The sequence below is a fragment of the Pan troglodytes genome, chromosome 1 (genome assembly GCF_028858775.2).
Source record: "Pan troglodytes isolate AG18354 chromosome 1, NHGRI_mPanTro3-v2.0_pri, whole genome shotgun sequence".
In the NCBI taxonomy this organism is placed as follows: domain Eukaryota; kingdom Metazoa; phylum Chordata; class Mammalia; order Primates; family Hominidae; genus Pan; species Pan troglodytes.
The window spans coordinates 87,503,930-87,524,413 of NC_072398.2; the positions used below are offsets into that span (position 1 = coordinate 87,503,930).

The window sequence follows — 20,484 nt, forward strand, 5'->3', positions numbered from 1 at the left end:
GGCTGGTCTCAAACTCCTGACCACAGGTGATCCTCCCGCCTCAGCCTCCCAAAGTGCTGGGATTACAGGCAAGAGCCACCGTACCAGGCCTAGAGTCATTTCTTTTATACTTTAAATTTTTGTCTCCGTTCTTTTGCTCAGACCTGTGGAGCCGGCAATATGGGCAAGTGTCAGGGACTGTCTACCGCCTAGAAGCTCCATTGTCACCGACAGGATCAGAAGTGGCATGGTAAATGGTACAAGAAAGCCCATTCGGGCACAGTCCTGAAGACCAGCCCTTTTGGAGGTGCTTCTCATGCAAAGGGAATTGGGCTGGAAAAAGTAGGGATTGGAGCCAAATAGCCCAGCTCTGCCACTGAGAAGTGTGCCAGGGCCAAGCTGATCATCCAGCATAAGCTAGATGCTGTGGTCTCCACTGGCACAGCTGATCCTCTTGTTACAGGATGGAGGCTGTGAGGCAGATGAGAGAACAGCAAGAAAATCACAGCCTTTGTACCTGATGATGATTGCTTGAATTTTATTGAAAAAAAAATGATGAAGTTCTGTATCGGGGGAACCAGCCCCCAATATTTCAATGTAGGTTCTTTTCTATTTTCGCTAAGTGTCGGCCGGTCTGAGAAATGAAGAGAAAGAGTACAAAGAGAAGAATTTTACTGCTGGGCCGCCGGGGGTGACATCTCATATTGGCAGGTTCCATGATGCCCACCTGAGCCACAAAACCAGCAAGTTTTTATTAGGGATTCTAAAAGGGGAGGGGGTGTACAAACACGGAGTAAGTCACAAAGATCACATGCTTCAAAGGGCGATAAAAGATCACAAGGCAAGGCAAAATTAGAATTACTGATGAAGGCCTATGTCTGGCTGTGCACGCATTGTCTTGATAAACATCTTAACAGGAAACAGGGTTCGAGAGCAGAAAACTGGTCTCACTAGAATTTACCAGGCTGGAATTTCCCAATCCTAGTAAGCCTGAGGGTACTGCAGGAGACCAGGGTGTATTTCAGTCCTTATCTCAACCACATAAGACTGAGACTCCCAGAGCGGCCATCTATAGACCTACCCCCAGGAATGCATTCCTTCCCCAGGGCTATCAATTATTAATATTCCTTGTGGGGAAAAGAATTCAGCAATATTTCTCCTACTCACGTGTCCATCTATAGGCTCTCTGCAAGAAGAAAAATATGACACTATTCTGCCCGACCCCACAGGCAGTCAGACCTTACAGTTATCTTTCCTTGTTCCCTGAAAATTGCTGTTATTCTGTTCTTTTTCAGGGTGCACTGATTTCATATTGTTCAAACACGCATGTTTTACAATTTGTACAGTTAACGCAACCATCACAGGGTCCTGAGGTGACAGACATCCTCAGCTTACGAAGATGACAGGATTAAGAGATTAAAGACAGGCATAAGAAATTGTAAGAGTATTGATTGGGGAAGTGATAAATGTCCATGAAGTCTTCACGATTTACATTCAGAGATTGCAGTAAAGACAGGTGTAAGAAATTATAAAAGTATTAATTTTGGAAACTGATAAATGTCCATGAAATCATCACAATTTATGTTCTTCTGCCTCGGCTCCAGCTGGTCCCTCCGTTCAGGGTCCCTGACTTCCTGCAACAGTTCTGGTTGCTGGATTTGGCAGAAAAGGTCATGCTGTTGGTGATATTCCTGGAGTCCACCTTAAAGTTGTTAAAGTAGCCAATGTCTCTCTTTTGGCCCAATCAAAAGCAAGGAGGAAAGACCAAGCTCATCAGCTTTAATGGTGAAAACCCAACAGTAGTAAGTTTTCATTTGCCAAAATAAGTTGTTTTTAAATGTCCTTTCTTTTTTAAAATTAAAATTAGGATAGATGATAGTTTTGTGGCTATTTGTTTTATGAATTTCGTAGCTTGGCAAAATGAAAAGTTGGCCACCCTACACTAGTAACCAACTTTTCTGATGTCATTAGAGACAGGATCTTGCTCTATCACCTAGGTTGGAGTGTAGCTGCACGATCTTAGCTCACGGCAGCCTGCAACTCTCAAGCTCAAGCAATCCTCCTGCCTTAGCTTCCCAAGTAGTTGGGATTATAGGCTTGAGCCACCTCGCCTGGCCAGTAGCCAACATTGTGGGGAAATTTTGTTCATCTGTGAAGTTCAAGTTTGGAACCACCACTCTGTGCTTTACCTCCATTGTTGGATTGACAGCAGAAATAAAAAGTTATTAGTTTCCAGTTGATTGTGAATACACATACATTTCCTCTGCTACATTTTACATGTATGTGACAGCAATGCAAAAGCAGGAGAGTAAAAAGGAAGAATTTTTAAAGAATAAAAGAATAGCTCTCCCTCTCCCTCTCCCCCTCCCCCTCCCCTCCCCCTCTCCCCACGGTCTCTCTCTCCCTCTCTTTCCACGGTCTCCCTCTGATGCCCAGCCGAAGCTGGACTGTGCTGCTGCCATCTGGGCTCACTGCAACCTACCTGCCTGATTCTCCTGCCTCAGCCTGCCGAGTGCCTGCGATTGCAGGCGCGCACCGCCAGGCCTGACTGGTTTTCGTATTTTTTTGGTGGAGACGGGGTTTCGCCGTGTTGGCCGGGCTGGTCTCCAGCTCCTAACCGCGAGTGATCTGCCAGCCTCGGCCTCCCGAGGTGCCGGGATTGCAGACGGAGTCTCGTTCACTCAGTGCTCAATGTTGCCCAGGCTGGAGTGCAGTGGCATGGTCTCGGCTAGCTACAACCTCCACCTCCCAGCCGCCTGACTTGGCCTCCCAAAGTGCCGAGATTGCAGCCTCTGCCCGGCCGCCACCCCGTCTGGGAAGTGAGGAGTGTCTCTGCCTGGCCGCCATCCCATCTAGGAAGTGAGGAGCGTCTCTGCCCGGCTGCCCATTGTCTGAGATGTGGGGAGCACCTCTGCCCCGCCGCCCTGTCTGGGATGTGAGGAGCGCCTCTGCCTGGCCGCGACCCCGTCTGGGAGGTGAGGAGCGTCTCTGCCCGGCCGCCCCGTCTGAGAAGTGAGGAGCCCCTCCGCCCAGCAGCCGCCCCATCTGAGAAGTGAGGAGCCCCTCCGCCCGGCAGCCGCCCCGTCTGGGAAGTGAGGAGCGCCTCTGCCCGGCAGCCACCCCATCTGGGAGGGAGGCAGGGGGCAGCCCCCGCCCGGCCAGCCGCCCCTTCCGGGAGGGAGATGGGGGGCGCCTCTGCCCTGCCACCGCCCCGTCCGGGAGGTGGGGGGTGCCTCTGCCCGTCTGCCCCTTCTGGGAAGTGAGGAGCCCCTCTGCCCAGCCGCCACCCCGTCTGGGAGCTATACCCAACAGCTCGTTGAGAACGGGCCATGATGACGATGGCGGTTTTGTGGAATAGAAAAGGGGGAAATGTGGGGAAAAGATAGAGAAATCAGATTGTTGCTGTGTCTGTGTAGAAAGAAGTAGACATGGGAAACTCCATTTTGCTCTGTACTAAGAAAAATTCTTCTGCCTTGGGATGCTGTTGATCTATGTATGACCTTACCCCCAACCCTGTGCTCTCTGAAACATGTGCTGTGTCCACTCAGGGTTAAACGGATTAAGGGCAGTGGAAGATGTGCTTTGTTAAACAGATGCTTGAAGGCAGCATGCTCGTTAAGAGTCATCGCCACTCCCTAATCTCAAGTACCCAGGGACACAAACACTGTGGAAGGCCGCAGGGTCCTCTGCCTAGGAAAACCAGAGACCTTTGTTCACTTGTTTATCTGCTGACCCTCCCTCCACCATTGTCCTATGACCCTGCCAAATCCCCCTCTGTGAGAAACACCCAAGAATGAGCAATTAAAAAAAAATAAAAAAATAAAAGAATAATTGAGGTCAAAAGTACAAAACGAGGTGGTGAAATAAATTCAAATATATCAGCTATTTTTTTTTGGAGGGTGGGTGGACAGAGTCTCTGTCACCCAGGCTGGAGTGCAGTGGTGGCATCTTGGCTCACTGCAATCTCCACCTTCCCGGTTCAAGCGATTCTCCCACCTCAGCCTCCTGGGGACTACAGGTGCATGCCGCCACACCCACCTAATTTTTAGTAGAGATGCGGTTTCACTATGTTGGCCAGGCTGGTCTTGAACTCCTGACCTCAAGTGATCCACCCGCCTCAGCCTCCCAAAGTGCTGGGATTACAGGTGTAAGCCACCATGACCCGGCCTATAACAGTAATTATAATAATGCAACTGAACAAAACCTTCCAGTTAAAAGATAAAGTGAATTTTTAAGATCAGTTTTATTCTGTTTAGAAGAATGACAAAACGTAAAGAAACAGAAAGACTAAATGGAAAAGGGAATGCCAGGAATATTCTAACAAAAAGAAAGTTGGCATATAGCTATACAATATCAGACAAAATAAAGTGTAAGAAATAATGCATCATTAGGGATGAAGATGGTCATCATATAATAAAAGATTAAACTACTGATGAATATGTAACAGATAAAATGGCATTAAAATATGAAAACAAGAATTAGGCCTACAAGGGAAAATGAACAAATCCGTCGCCACAGTGAGAGAATTCCGCATACTTCAACCCTTACTAGATCAAACAGAAAAAAATTATTAAGCGTGTGTCTCTTATTTACTTTTATTAAGCATATGAATGCAATTAACAAGCTCAATTTAACAGATATATATATATAGAACTGCAATCAATAATTATTAGTTGTACATTCTTCTCAAACTCACATAGGATATTATGAAAACTGACTTTATATGAGGCTGATAAGTTTCTTTTATTTATTTATTTATTTTTTGAGATGGAGACTTGCTCTGTCACCCAGGCTGGAGTATGATGGCACTATCTCAGCTCACTGCAACCTCCGCCTCCTGGGTGCAAGTGATTCTCCTGCCTCAGCCTCCTGAGTAGCTGGGATTACAGGTGCGTGTGCCACCACACCTGGCTAATATTTTTTATTTATTTATTTTTTATTTTTAGTAGAGACGGGTTCACCATGTTGGTCAGGCTGGTCTTGAACTCCTGACCTCAAGTGATCCACCCATCTCAGCCTCTCAAAGTGCTGGGATTACAGGCTTGAGCCACCGCACCTGGCTAAGGCCAGTAAGCTTCAACATATGTCATGGAATCAGTACTATATGAAGCACATTTTCTGAACATAAGGAATTTAACTCAGAAATCAATGACAAAAAATAACTTTTAAAAGCCTTCATATATTTGGAAATTTAAAAAAACAAAATTTGTGGAATGCAGTGAATCCTGTTATAATGGGGAAATGTATAGCCAGTGGCTATTCTGATTGGTCAGTGCTATATCTGTTAACTCCTCCACAAAAAGAATTATCTTCTGGGTTTTGCTTTTGGCTTTCCCTAGACATCCCAAAAAGCCAGCCCCCATACCTCGGCTGGCCACAGGGAACTCTAGGTGGCCACTTCCAGAAAAACCACTCAGTGAATCCCAACCTGAAGGGCTAACTGAAGCCAGCCTATGGCAGGTGTTGGTTATAGGTCCCTGTCCCTATATGTCTCCCAAGACAGAGCAGCCTGAACGCTGATCCACTTAGCGATTGCGCAGTGTCAATCTGGCCCCACACAGCTGTGGCTAGCCACTACCAGTCAGTGCTACCCTTTGGTTCTTCTTGCCCGTGGGCACTGCAGCCTCTGTGGGACCTTAGTACTAAGAGTCAGAGAATATCAGGGAGAGCAGGTGGGCAGTAACAGGTTACATTGGAGGCATAAGCTAGATGCTGTGGCCTCCACTGGCACAGCTGGTCCCCTTGTTACAGGATGGAGGCTGTGGGGCAGATGAGAGCATAAGGGAGGTTTGGAGCTAAAGGGTGGCTGAGGTGCAGATGTCCTTTCTTCCCATCCCTGTTGAATGTCACCTCCATTTTATGGAATGAGACTTAAAATCTCAAACATCATCCCACTACAGGCATTAACAATGGACCATCCTGGCAATGTTTATACATTTGTAATATATGTTTATATATTAACCCATTTAAGAATTAAAATTATCATTATCCTCTTTTACAGGAGGAAATGGAGACAAAGAGAGCCAAGATTCAAACACAGGAAGCACAACAGAGCCCATGCACTTAATCTTCACACTGTGTTGCCTCATCCAGCCTGAATGGTTAGGGTCAATCTAATTATATATGTCATTCCAATAAATGACTTTTGTATAATAAAAGATAACGGATACATACATAAAACCCTCAGACAGTATTTTAAAGGCTAGAAAATTTGTGAATACAATTGCTGTTAGTTCAACCGGTGACAAAGAACTCAGTATCATAAACAGCATGTTAGGAAAAAGTTTCAACTTATCGAGAGTACAAGTCATCTAATGACTATCAGTTTATTAGGAAATTATCAAAAGAGTTTGATTCCCAGCCAAACTGAATCCCTGCCTCTCTCCCATGTAACTCAGTTCCAAATCAAATGCACAGTCCAGTACATCTGAGCTTTTTGCCAGCAGAGAGGGGGCCCGAATGGGTTGCTTACTATGAGGCCACTTGGGGGGTTTTTATGGACTGGAAAAGGGAAGGAATGTGCTTAGTTTGCCGGCTGTTTTGGAGAATGCGTGATTTAGGTTGGCCTGGGACCTTGGCCTGGGACTAATTAGAAAGCTTGGCCCGGGACCTTAGCCTAGGACCTCGGCCGGGAATAATTAGGGGCTTAAGTGATGATTTGTAGAGGCTGCTTTGCTTGGCCCTAGACCTATTAAGGAACTGAAGTGAAAGCTTGGCTCGGGACCTTGCCCCAGGACCAATTAGGGGCTGAACTTGTGATTTATAGAGGCGGGACTTGCAGTTTAAAAAAAGGAAAGGAAAGTGCTTACTGGAACCCACTGGAGCCTACTGTGCCTATGCCTACAAAAAGAGAAGGAACTTTTTCCTGGGAGCCCGCTGACTATACAAAGAACAAAGGCATTTCTATTTCAGGCCTTGTTCCCTTATTTGAGTGAGCTGGAGGTTTGTGCAAGTTTTTATCTCAGAAAGTCGGAGGCTCTCCTATTTGTGCAGCCACCGGCATGTTTTCAGGCGCAACCTCCGGTGCTAGTTTGCCCCAAGCTTGACCTTTTTCCCAGGCTGCTTTTTTGTTATGTGGGAATGAGGCACTGACCCGTGGGGCCAGGGGCTCTCCAGAGACACTTCCCTTGCTATCTACCAAGCTAACTAACTCCTTTCAGTTTCCCCTTAGGGTCTCCACTCGTAACTGCTGTTAGGGAGATTGGGTGTTGAATTTTTTGGCAATTTTTTGCTGGAAAGGGGTGTTGTGTGGGGAACAGCAGCTAAGGTTTTTGAGGGGGGGCGCAGGTTGAAGGGTTTTTGGAAGAAAGGCGTATTTATGCGTGGTTTTATTGCATTGCCCTTTGGAGCTTGATAGCCTTTAGGCGAGAGGAAACAATTTGGGTTACAGCATTGAGTATACAAGGCCTAAACATTAACACAGGCATATAAGAAAAATAGGTGTTAGGAGCTAACTAGGTTTAAAATGAAGACTGGAATTTATTAAAAAGGGATTGTAGCTAACTGGGACTGGAGTTTGTGTTTCTCTTTGTTAATTATTTTAATTTGGTTTTTAAGCACTTGTAAATTGTTTTTTACTTGACTGAAGAGACGAGGAGAAAAAATAAAAAGCAACTGTAATCTCCCCGTCGGGAGATCGAACCCCGGTCTCCCCCGTGACAGGCGGGGATACGCACCATTATACTAACGAGGACAACCGGAAATAGTCTGGTTTTTTTTGAAAATTGTCTTTTAGAAAAAGATACTCCTAAGCTACCAGCATGCTTTCAGGGAAAGTTGCTGACTGTTGGCAAAGTTATACTTCTACTCTCTAGACCGGCACACTACAATAGAAACATAATTCGAGTCCCACATGTCATTTTTAATAGTCACATTAAAAAGTAAAAAGAAAGAGGTGATAATTTTATAACAAATCCTATTCTTTAACCCAACATATGCAAAATATTACAAGTAATCAATATAAAAATATTAATTGGCTGTATTTTTTTTCTTAGCTAGTCTTCAAAAATCGCTATGTATTTTACACTTAAAGACAGCACATTTCAACTCGGAAAGGAAATTTTCTTCGGAAAAAAATCCGTATTTAGATTTCATAAAATTTACAATTGAAAAAGTAGATTCAATAGCCACGTTGTTTCAAACGCACTGAAACCTTCTCCAATGGTTGAGTTATTAAGTATCCATTTTAAAATTTCCACTTATTAATTTTATTTCAATTGATTTATTTACTAAGACTAAATTTGAAAATGCTGTTTCTTAGAGAAACTAGCCAAGTTCACGTGCTCAATAGTGCGTGGCTAGCGAATGAACCTCGCAAGTGAAGACACAAGAGCCCCTTTCTGAAGCTAAGACTCATCCCAGGATTGAAATGATCCCAAAGATTCCTCAAGAGTTGGAAGTTTACAAAGGAAGGAAGGGAGGAAAGAACCATCAGAATTTACTCCCTTCAAAAAAAGCCTGGGTTTAGAAAGAGGCCAGGGGAATTGGAAAAAACTACTTCAAAGTTTAGTTAGTGGGTGCAGCGCACCAGCATGGCACATGTATACATATGTAACTAACCTGCACAATGTGCACATGTACCCTAAAACTTAAAGTATAATAAAAAATAAAAAATATAAAAAAAATAAATAAATAAAATAAAATAAAAATAAAAATAAAAATAAAAAAAAGAAAGAGGCCAGGGGAAAGACAGGAAGCGAGTACGGAAAGTGAGGTATTGCTGCAGTTTCGTTGAGGCGTAAAACGGATACACAGCGCGCTGGAGGCTCCGGCTCAGAAAAGTTTTTCGTGGAAGGAAAGACAAAAACCTTTTGTTACCTGGGACTCGAACCCGGGTTAACTGCTTGGAAGGCAGCTGGGCTCACCACTATACCACCAACGCGTCGGCAGTTTGGAGTTTTAGAAATCTATATATAAGATAAGCAAAGCGTATGACTTTCCCGACCGTTCTAGCAGTGTCTTTTGTTTATGATCCTGAGGTTAAACAGGCTAAGTCCTCACTTGGTGAGAACCGATTCTTATGAATCGGCCCCGCCCCACAAACGGCGGGGGGCGGTGAACCCAGAAGCCACTTGCTCTGGAAGCCGGAGGGCGGGGCCGGCTCACAGCCGAGAGAGAAAGCCGCAGTTGAGCCCCGCCGGGGGATTTTCCTCCGCCGTCTTCTATTCCCCCCGCTCTCCTCCTGTCCCGTAGCTCCCAGCTCCGCAGCTCTTCGAGACTCCGCACTGGATCCGCCGGGTGTCGGATTCAGCAACAGTGATTGGTGCGGAGGACCCGAGGGAGACGGGCCGACACAGGGTCTACCTTGACATGGCTCGACCCCTCTACAGAAGCAGAGGGGCGCTCGAAGAGTCGCCAGGGAAAATGGAGCCTTAAGGTTTAGTTTGGGTAGTGAGGAAAGGGGAAAGAGCTGTCGGAGGCTGTTTCATTTTTCCCGCTTTGCGACAAGGTCTAGAGAGAGTTAGAATTTTATTTGAAACAGTAAATAGACACATTAATGTGACCTGATAGCGTGCACCATCAGTATATGATAAAATTAGGAGAAATTAGGAAGTTTAGCAAAACGTGTGTCAGGATGGCCGAGCAGTCTTAAGGCGCTGCGTTCAAATCGCAGCCTCCGCTGGAGGCTGGGTTCGAATCCCACTTTTGACAACGTATGTTTTCCGTCCTTACTTTTCCTCCTGATTTGAACCAACCAGCAATTATGTTTGAATTCTTAGAGAAAGACTTTTCGATCGGTCAACACGGCGTTTTATCCTGGGTATCTACATTTACGAAAATTATTTGTGCTTCTCTGCACATATAGAACTAAATCTATTTTTCCTGTATTGTAGGCTGGAGTCTGGTCTATGAAATCAGGGAGCAGTTGAGACTAAGATTAACTTTGAACTCCAACTTCCCAGTGTCAATTTATCCATTCTTTTATTCAACAACAATGTGTTGAGCCCTTTCTGTGCGTCAAGCACACTAAGGCAGGCAGATACCATCTCCTTTGACTAAACAAGAGAACACCCTCAACACAGGATCCTTTAATTTGCTCTACAGTCTTAGCTGGGTTTTTTTTTTAACGCTAACGCAGTAGTGTCAAACTTTGGTAAGGATCAGATTCTCCACCGCCTTGCCCCGCTCCCCAGCGTTTTTTGTTTTGTTTTGTTTTTTTTTTTTTGAGACAGGTTCTCACTCTGTACCCCAGGCTGGAGTACAGTGGCGCGATCTTGGCTCACTGCAGCCTCCGTCTTCCGGGTCCACGCGGTTCTCGTGCCTCAGCCTCCCAAGTACCCGGGGTTCGCGCCTGTAGTCCCAGCTACTCCGGGAGCCTGAGGCGAATCTCTTGAGCCCAGGGGGCAGAGGTTGCAGTGAGCCGAGATCGTGCCACTGCACTCCAGGCTGGGGTACAGAGTGAGACCCTGTGTCCAAAAAAAAAAAAAAAAAAAAAAGTCATTAATGTTATACCAATGACAATTTCTTAGGTTTGATAAATATAACATGGTTATGTAAGGTTTTAACATTAGGGGAAGTAGAAAGGTTATAGAGTAATAACTTTATGTAGTATCTTTGCAACTTGTCTGTTCATCTAAAATTATTGCAAAATCAAAAATTCTTTTAAAAAACCAACAACTTGAAAGTGGTTGCCTGTGAGGAGTAGGACCTGGGAAGGGGGCAAGAAACTGCTTGTACCAAGAATTGATTTTTTTAATAATGGGCATGTGTTCTGATTTAATTTGTTCAAACTTTTTCCCCCCCTTTGGAACTGAGTGACGTAGTTGTGATTACAATAATCAAACTAAGACTACATACAATATAAGGATTTTTAGATACCTAGTATACAAGAAACAGTCCCCAAAGAAACTAAACCAAAATGATCAACAGACATTTAAAAGTAAATAAAGTTTGTTTACATCTCTCTGTAGAAAAATAGATTGCACCCAAATGGGAGGATCTGAGATGTCACAACTAAACACGATAAAAATCTTTCTTCTTATATTCTGTGTGTGTTGGGTTTTTTAAAAGGAGAAAAGGCATGCTATCAAAATACTAAAACTATATAAAAGTGAGTACCATCAATCCTCTTGAGAAGTTCAAACAGGTTGAGGGGGGTCAGTGTTGAGAATTGAGATGAGATTCAGGAAAGGAAGAATGTAATGCAGGATGTACGTGTCACTCCATCTCTCTCTCTTTTTTTTTCTTCAGGTTCCTTCCATGTGAAGCCAGGCTGCGTAAGACTTGGGCCAGGGCCAGGAAAAGAGGGCAGTTAAAAATGTGAAATGAATGCCAGGGACAAGTGAGTTGTTAGTGTAACCTTCTCTCCGTCTTTAAAAAATCAACCTAAGAAATATAATGTATAATGTAGCATTGTTCTAGCCAAGCTCTCCCATAATTTCTGAGATGAAAATAAATCTCCCAATGTGCATAGGGCAAATATACTCTGGATTGGATTGACTGGGAACTAACACAAGGTTATCCTTTTGATTATTTTGTTTACACCAACAAAGCAAAGGCAAATATCCTTGCTTTTATATTGTCATTGACTCAACTGGCAGTAAAGTTGTGCCTAAGGATATTTTGCAGATTCCGTCACTTGCTATAAAAAACACACAACTAGCTAGGCGTGGTGGCTCACACCTGTAATCCCAGCACTTTGGGAGGCTGAGGTGGGCAGATCACCTGAGGTCACGAGTCTGAGACCAGCCTGACCAACATGGTGAAACCCCGTCTCTACTAAAAATACAAAACTTAGCTGGGTGTGATGGCAGGCACCTGTAATCCCAGCTACTCGGGAGGCTGAGGCAGGAGAATTGGTTGAGCCCGGGAGGCAGAGGTTGCAGTGAGTTGAGATCGCGCCATTGTACTCCAGCTTAGGCGACAGAGCAAGACTCTGTCTCTGCAAGTATACAATAAAATGCACACTTTTTCTCACGGGGCTCAGCATCCAGCTGTGTTTCAAAGGAATAATATGACCAATTTCAAAACATCTAGGGGAAGGTCTGGTAATAAGTGGAGTTATGGCCTATTTGTAAGGTGGCATGCTGAGGCTCTAGACTCAGGCAGGACAGGGTTCTTCATTCCAGCCTTCCTGTCCCCACTTTATAGCTTTGTGTCTTCGAATAAATTGTTTAACCTCTTTGAACCTCATAATGCTCATCTTCAAAGAGAAAATAGTATTCCATAATGCTACTGTGAAGATTAAGTTAGATTGTGTATGTCAAGTACCTGGTACATAGTTATCACCCAACTAACAATTAATAGAAATTGCTAATGTTTGTTGATAGTATATTATACGCCTGACATTCTTCTTTGCCTCTTACATATATTAATTAATTGAACCCTCACAACAGTCTGGAGGTTGGTACTGTTATCATCATCATCCCCACTGCAGGGAAGGGGAAACTGAAGCTTGGAGAGTTTAATTTGCACAGTATATAAAGTGGCAGGGCTGAAAATCTATAGAGTCTTGTTCCAACATCCTCATTATGCCATGGGCAGAAACCACATGGGATCATACTATTTCTCTGACATAGATAAAGTCAATAGTAACTTTAATCATACCACCAGATCTACTTCCTCTGACATATACCATCCTCCAGAGTCCAGGACTCAGAGTCTTTTCTCTAAAAGAGCAATGGATAAAGTGACATGATTACAAACAGCTAATACGCATGTAAACTATTTGTTAGTGTTATTAAAACACCTAGACTGACAAACTCAACCAGGTTCCTATGACAAAAATACAGAATTTGAATCATAGGATCACACATGGAAACACTGCCAGTACTTAAGTTTCTCTTCATTCTCTGCTTTTCCAATTCCACATCTCTCCCTCTCTCTTCCTGCATTATGTCTCAATCCTCTCCTCTTTACCAGCCCTAACTCTTCAGTACTGTTCCAATGTATTGGCCTCAAACTCTTTTCCAAATCCTGCCTTCCCCTATAGGAATCAGGCACACGGTCTCGGGAATATTCTTCACATTCCTCCTTCAGCACCCACCCCAACATTTTCTGCTTCTGAAAGCCTTTATGTACTTTGTACTTTGATTGGTTGGAATGAAAAGCAAGAAGGAGTTTTAAAAGTTTCTTTAGGTCTATAACTATATTTTACATAACAAAATTCATACATACAAGTAACAAAATACACAAAATATAGGTGAAAGCAATGTTAAAGTGCCACACAAGTTTTAATAAATTAATGACTTTTTATTTGAAGCAGAAGAGGATGAACCACCCTCCCCCCAAAAAGTCAAAAGACTTCAGTTATCCTGGAAAGAAAGTTCTAGCTTTGGAGGGAAGACCCCCCCAGCCCTTCATCTCTGAAGGGCAGGATCATAGAAGACAGTCTAGAAGGCCCATAGCATAGCCCTGACAGTCACAGCTGACTTATCACGAAGGGCCATTCAATCAACCTCCTCAATGATGGGGCCGGTGCTGGGGTCCCCCTGGCGGGCTTGAGCGCCACAACTGCTGCCCCCAGGGACACCAGGCCCCCATAGAGCCTGGAGAAGATGGGGCGACAGATTTGCTCCAGCTCCCTCTTCTGATGCTCATACTCCTCCTTCTCTGCCAGCTGGTTGTGCTCCAGCCAGGCAAGGACTTCCCGACACTTGTCTTGCCCTTTGCGCCTGTCCTCTTCGGGAATCTTGTCCCTAAGGCTTTCCTCTTGCAAAGAACCTTTCACATGGAAGACATGGGCCTCCAGCGAGTTTTTGGCAGCCACTCTGTCCCTCTGGGCCTTATCCTCAGCCCTGTACTGCTCGGCTTCATGAACCATCCTCTCCACCTCCTCCTTGCTCAGCCGGCCCTTGTCATTGGTGATGGTGATCTTGTTAGCCTTACCTGTGCTCCTGTCAGTGGCTGTCACGCTCAGGATGCCATTAGCATCAATGTCAAAGGTCACCTCTATCTGGGGGACTCCACGTGGGGCAGGAGGGATGCCACTGAGTTCAAAACGCCCCAGCAGGTTGTTGTCCTTGGTCATGGCCCTCTCACCCTCATACACCTGGATGAAGACCCCAGGCTGGTTGTCCGAGTAGGTGGTGAAAGTCTGGGTCTGCTTGGTGGGGATAGTGGCGTTCCTCTGGATCAGCGTGGTCATCACCCCACCTGCTGTCTCCAGCCCCAGAGACAGGGGAGCCACATCCAGCAGCAGGAGATCCTGCACTTTCTCACACTTGTCCCCAATCAACACGGCTGCCTGCACAGCAGCCCCATAGGCCACAGCCTCATCAGGGTTGATTCTCTTGTTCAGCTCCTTGCCGTTGAAGAAGTCCTGCAGCAACTTCTGCACCTTGGGGATGCGAGTGGAGCCCCCCACCAGGACGATGTCATGAATCTGGGCCTTGTCCAGCTTGGCATCCCGCAGGGCCTTCTCCACCGGCTCCAGGGTGCTGCAGAAGAGGTCTGAGCACAGTTCCTCAAAGCGGGCACAAGTGATGGACGTGTAGAAGTCCACGCCCTCGAACAGGGAGTCTATCTCCAGGGTGGCCTGGGTGCTGGAAGACAGCGTGCGCTTGGCGCGCTCACAGGCTGTGCGCAGCCTGCGCAGGGCACGCTTGTTCCCGCTCAGGTCCTTCCCATGCTTCCGCCGGAATTCTTCCATGAAGTGGTTCACGAGCCGGTTGTCGAAGTCCTCTCCTCCCAGGTGGGTATCTCCAGCAGTGGCTTTCACCTCAAAGACACCGGCGTCAATGGAGAGAACCGACACATCGAAGGTGCCCCCACCCAGGTCAAAAATGAGCACGTTGCGCTCTCCCGCGCCCCGCCGGTCCAGCCCATAGGCGATGGCTGCTGCCGTGGGCTCATTGATGATCCGCAGCACGTTGAGCCCCGCGATGGCCCCCGCGTCCTTGGTGGCCTGGCGCTGCGAGTCATTGAAATAGGCGGGCACGGTGATCACTGCGTGCTTCACGGGCTGGCCCAGGTACGCCTCGGCCGTCTCCTTCATCTTGCTCAGCACCATGGACGAGATCTCCTCGGGGTAGAACGTCTTGTCCTCCCCGCGGTAGCACACGCGCACCTTGGGCTTGCCGCCCTCGCTCACCACCTGGAAGGGCCAGTGCTTCATGTCCGACTGCACCGTGGTGTCCGTGAACTTGCGGCCGATCAGCCGCTTGGCATCGAACACGGTGTTGTGGGGGTTCAGGGCCGCCTGGCTCTTGGCCGCGTCCCCGACCAGCCGCTCGGTGTCGGTGAAGGCCACGTAGCTGGGCGTGGTGCGGTTGCCCTGGTCGTTGGCCAGGATCTCCACGCGGCCTTGCTGAAACACGCCCACGCACGAGTAGGTGGTGCCCAGGTCGATGCCCACCGCGAGCTCCCGTGGGGCCTGCATGGCTGAAGCTTCTTGTCGGATGCTGGAGGCCACGGAGGCTGCTGCCGCTCCACCGTCGAGGGGCGCTCAGCAGTGAGGCTCTCCCTGCGGTTTCTCTCCAGCCAGCCCGGCTCGGATCTGCTCAGCTCCGCTTCCACGGGCTTTTTATCCTTTTGCACCTCCCCCGACCCCCGCCGCCGCGAACCTTCCCGCACCTTCCCGCACCTTCCCGCCCAGTCGAGAGCCTCCCGCCTGCCCGCCCGCCCGGGCTGACTCAGCCGGGCGGCGCGGCGCGGCGCTGACCCCGGGAGAAGGTTCGGGCGGATCGGGCCATGAGCCGCGAGGCTGGGCGGCTACGCCAGGCCAGCCCGCCTCTGACTCAGGGCTGCTGAAAGAAACGCGGGGAAGGTTCTAGCTCCTCCCGGCTGGCTCTGAGGACGCGCGGTTGTGGCAGAGGCCGCAAAAGCAGCAGCAACTTTAGAGGCAAGGTCTCCCCGGGGCTGTGGGAGGTCGGATCCCTGAGGCGCACACGGGCCTGCGGGCTGCCTTGGAGGGCCGCTGCGACCCAGCGGCTCAGGAAGGCCGAAGATATGTTACCATGCGAATACAGATATATAAGATGTATATACGTATATCTTAAAACGTTTTATCTTGAACAAAATATTTTCCAAACCGCGATTTAAGACAGTGCCTGGTTCCTTAGTGAACGGCCAGAGATAGAGAGCTTTAAGAGACGATACTGCAGCCCTTTTTGTCGATAGTAACCTTGGTGGTTCAGTGGTAGAATTCTCGTCTGTCACACAGGAAGCCGGGGTTCGATTCCCAGCCGATATAGTCTCAGTTTTTTCCGATCCATTTCAATTCTTTTTCTCATCTAGGATTAATGATTCTTGAATAAATTAAACCAGGTGGCCGAACACTTTAGGTTCCTCCAGTTTTGTTCTCTCTCCTTTACCAGTCACTTTCCACAAAGGAGATGTCACATTGCACTGTGGCCCTGGGACTCGGGAGAGACCTCGCCACTCAGCCCAAGAGAGAACGCAACACCTGGGAAAGGAGGACGCAGTGTACGGTCGGGATGTCCCTCATGTTCTCCCCACTGTTTGTATCCCCGAGGAGCCTCGTCTCCAAAGGCCCGGTGGAGAGGCACAGTGTGCGTTTTTCTCTATGGCCTAAGTGGGTTCCCAGCCGGAGACCAGGACTCAGGTGGAGACTAAACTACTGCAGGCTCCAGTCCAACCTACCTCCTAAAGGCTGGAGGACGAGATGGGATCACTGGGCAGTAAAGTCACACTGGTTTCTATCAGGCTGTGACTTTGTGAATTGAGGCCATTTCCCCCTTTCTTCAGTCCAGAACATTCCATTCAGATCTTCTGGCGTTCAGATTTCCGCTGAAAGCCAAAACAAGGAGACATTTCTGAGACTTCTGAAGGTTGACAAAATCCTCACACAATTTTCCATGACCTCCCCGTCGGGGAATCGACCCCCTCTCTCACGCATGACAGGCAGAGATACTCACCACTATAGTAACAAGGATGGCAACTGCAATAGCTGGCAGCTGGAGAGTATGTGGTATAGTCTGGTGTTATAATTTAGCAGTGTGTTAGAGAAACTTAAAAGTTGGCTTCTATTTAACGTTACTTGCCTGATTCAAAGGAAACTTCCATTTGTAAAAAGAGAAACTAAAAACCCTTACTCCATAGATGGCTATTTTCTCCTTTGACAGGTTAGAACCCACTAGGAAGTTCAAGGGACGTTTTAAGAGGGAGGCAGGAGTCCAGAAGTAGAGGTCAGTACTGTTCCTGGGCTGGGTTTCTTGGTTAATCCTCTCTCCGAGAGCACCAGTGACAGGTGGTAGAGTTTGCTACTTGAGAGGATCAGCTGTACTGGTAAGGTGATCAGTTCAGGAAAAAAGGGAATGTTTAAAGAAATGTGCAATATATGACTTACACAGTTGAAAATCAAACTGTCCTTGAAAAGAAGTAACCTATTTCATAACTCCGAAAGGGAAAGAAGCTGTCAACTTTAAATTCACTCACTCTCAGGTTCTAAGCTGGTCACACCTGGATGCCAGAGTCAAGATATTTGACGATGGCCTGCAAGAGACGGGTCTTCACCTCAGCAGGGAAAAGTTGGCCCAGCCTGGGGTTCTGTGCCCCGGCGTGTTAAGGGACTGTCTTGTGTAGGCTCCTCCAACCTTCTCTTCCAGCCCCAGCCACCTCAAAACCCCACTTACCCACTCACCTCCAAGAGTTACAGGCATAGCCCTAACGCAGCCTATAAATGTTACCACAGCATCACAGAGGCATGCTTCCAATATCACTCACTTCTTTTTAATTGGTCTCTTCAGAGTGGTTCAAACATAGCATAGGGGAGCTTATGCATGCAGTACAGTTTGGTTTTGTTTGTTTGTTTTTTGTAAAAGAGCCACTGCAGGGTTCTTGGGGGTTTTTTTGTTTGTTTCTTTTTATTTTATTTTTTTCTGGTTCCTGCTCTGTCCCTCAGGCTGGAGTACAGTGATGCAATCACAGCTCACTGCAGCCTTGAACTCGTGGCCTCAATCAATCCCACCTCTACCTTCCACAGCTTTGGGATTACAGGCATGAGCCACCGCAGCTGGCCTAGTATACATTTTATACATACATTTAAATATATCCACTTATGTTTAGTAGCTTAGTTAGAGTAGCTTTAAAAATAGAACCGACCTTAAAGTAATGACTTAAATAGACATTGTAAAGTGGTGCAAAGCTCACGACTCAATATTGAGTACAAAAAAAAAGCAAGTTGTATGTGTTAGCCCATTCTCACACTGCTAATAAAGACATACCTGAGACGGGGCAATTTACAAAAGAAAGAGGTTTAATGGACTTAACAGTTCCACGTGGCTGGGGTGGCCTCACAATCATGGCAAAAGGTGAAAGTCATGTCTCACATGGTGGCAAACAAGAGAAGAGAGAGCTTGTGCAGGGAAATTCCCCTTTTTAAAACCATCAGATCTCATGAGACTTATTCACTATCACAAGAACAGCATGGGAAAGACCTGCCCCATGATTCAGTTACCTTCCACTGGGTCCCTCCCATGTGTTGTGGGAATTCAAGATGATATTTGGGTGGGGACACAGCCAAACCATTTCACTATAGAACAAAAGTTATAGTATAATCCAAACTATATATATATATAAAATCAGTGACATCCACTACCTGTTTGTCCTTGAACAAGTCATTTCACCTGTCTGGGCCACAGCTTCCTCCGTTTTAAAATGAAGAGATTGGACTACATTGTTTCTAAGGACTTTCCAGTTTAAAGTCTCTGATTTCAAACGTCAAAGAATTTACTCATTCTGCACATATTTATTAAGCTCTTTACCATGCACCAGACACTGACCTGGGCTCTGAGTATGTGGTAGTGAACAAAACAGACAAAGACTTCTCCTGGAGCTCACATTCTAATGAGAGGAGTGGGGAAGTCAGACACAAAACAAACAGTAAACATATATTAATAGTACATCAGTAGTAATTAGCACAATGGAGAAAAATGAAGAAGGAAAGGGACATTAAGAGTATGGGAGGGCAGACGGGTTATACCGAATGATCAAGGAGACCTCACTGATAAGGTGACATGTGAGTAAAGACCTAAAGGACATAATGAGACATAATGTGGGTCTATGAGAAAGAACATTCCAGAAACAGGAAATAACATAGGCTCTGGGCAGAAGTATAATTGGCACGTTCAAGGAAGAGCAAGAGTGACCAACAGCAAGCAAGAAAAAGCAGTAGGAGGTGAGGTCAGAGAGAGTGAAGAGCAAGATCCTGTAGCATCTTGTAGAATATTGCAAAAGCTCTAGGCTTTACTCCAAGCACAAGGGGAAGATAGTATATGATTTGGGGAAAAGAAGTGACAAATATGACACACATTTTTAAAAGATCACAATAGCTGTTGTGGTGAGAATAGACTATAGGATGGCAAGGGTGAGTGCAGGGAGGCCAGTCAGGAGGCTATTGCAGTAATCCAAGTGAGAAATGATGGTGGCTTGGACCAGGGTGGTAGGAGTAGAATACTGAGAAGCAGTCAGATTGCTGGGTGCATTTTAATGTAAAAGCAGGATTTAACAAGGTTTTACATATTTGAGGAGCCTCTGTCTAGGGTGATATGGTTTGGCTCTGTCTCCACCCAAAGTCTCGTCTTGAGTTGTCATCCTCATAATCCCCATCTGTCAAAAGTGGGACCAGGTGGAGGAAACTGGGTCATGGGGACAGTTTCCCCATGGTGTTCTCATAATAGTGAGTGAGTCTCACAAGAGCTTAGGGTTTTATAAGTGTCTGGCACCTTCCCTGCTTGCACTCGCTCTGTCCTGCCATCATGTGCAGAAGGTGCCTGCTTCTCCTTTGCCTTCTGCTGTGATTGTAAGTTTCCTGAGGCCTCCCCAGCGATAAGGAACTGTGAGTCAATTAACCCTCTTTGCTTTATAAATAACCCAGTCTCAGGTATTTCTTCATAGCAGCGTGAGAACAGACTAATACATAGAGACAGACTAATACACAGAGTTTGGAAGGGTGGGTGGAAGCTCCATAGCCTCCTTAAAAATCGATGTAAACTATCCAACAGAGAAAGCTGCTACTTTTCAAATGCAAGAATTGTGCACAGTGATGCTGTGTCCCAGGAAAATGGAAGGCTCTTTAAGGGCACTCACCAAACCACCAAGGAGACTGTGGGTCATGTTTCTAATCTGCCTGGAATGACTTCTCTGAGAAGGTCACATCCTTCTGGTAACTGCACTGGGAAAATAGCAGTGCAGGAAGTCAGCAGTCTCCACTGACGACTCACCTGAAGTTTGCCTTTCTGAGAAATAGTGTTCCAAAACAAAGTGAGTGTTTTATTTGCCGTAGAAGAAAAGGGAAGAAGACATGGAAACAAGAATACAAGTTCATTAGAAGAAGAGTATTCAGTTTTAAGAAGAGGGGCACTCACCCTACACTCCAAATCTCCATCTCTCCTCTCTTTCACATCTTATCCATTACTACCTCCTCAAGACTTTCATCACTGAAAAGAAACAGACCCCGGATAGTTCGGTCTACACCCCAATCAATACAGCCCTGAAAAGGTAAACAGAATGTTTTGGTTATAATGTTTTATTACAAAGGTAATATATGATCATTATAGAAAAATAAAATAGGTCATCAATAATTGCATCACCTTGAAACAATCA

General features: G+C 46.3%; 1 protein-coding gene across 1 annotated transcript; it reads right to left on the minus strand.

The window, feature by feature from the left end:
• Positions 1–13,035: 13,035 nt before the first annotated feature.
• On the minus strand, positions 13,036–17,167 carry LOC748740 (heat shock 70 kDa protein 6). The gene is made up of 2 exons (XM_016931002.4): positions 16,522–17,167; positions 13,036–16,324 (listed from the first exon to the last, which is right to left on the minus strand). The coding sequence occupies exon 2, from the start codon at positions 15,296–15,298 to the stop codon at positions 13,340–13,342; it is 1,959 nt and encodes a 652-aa protein (XP_016786491.4). The 5' UTR covers positions 15,299–16,324; positions 16,522–17,167; the 3' UTR covers positions 13,036–13,339.
• Positions 17,168–20,484: the final 3,317 nt, after the last annotated feature.

Excerpts from the sequence above, each read along its gene's own strand:
- LOC748740 (XM_016931002.4), bottom strand. The coding sequence starts at position 15,298 with ATGCAGGCCCCACGGGAGCTCGCGGTGGGCATCGACCTGGGCACCACC.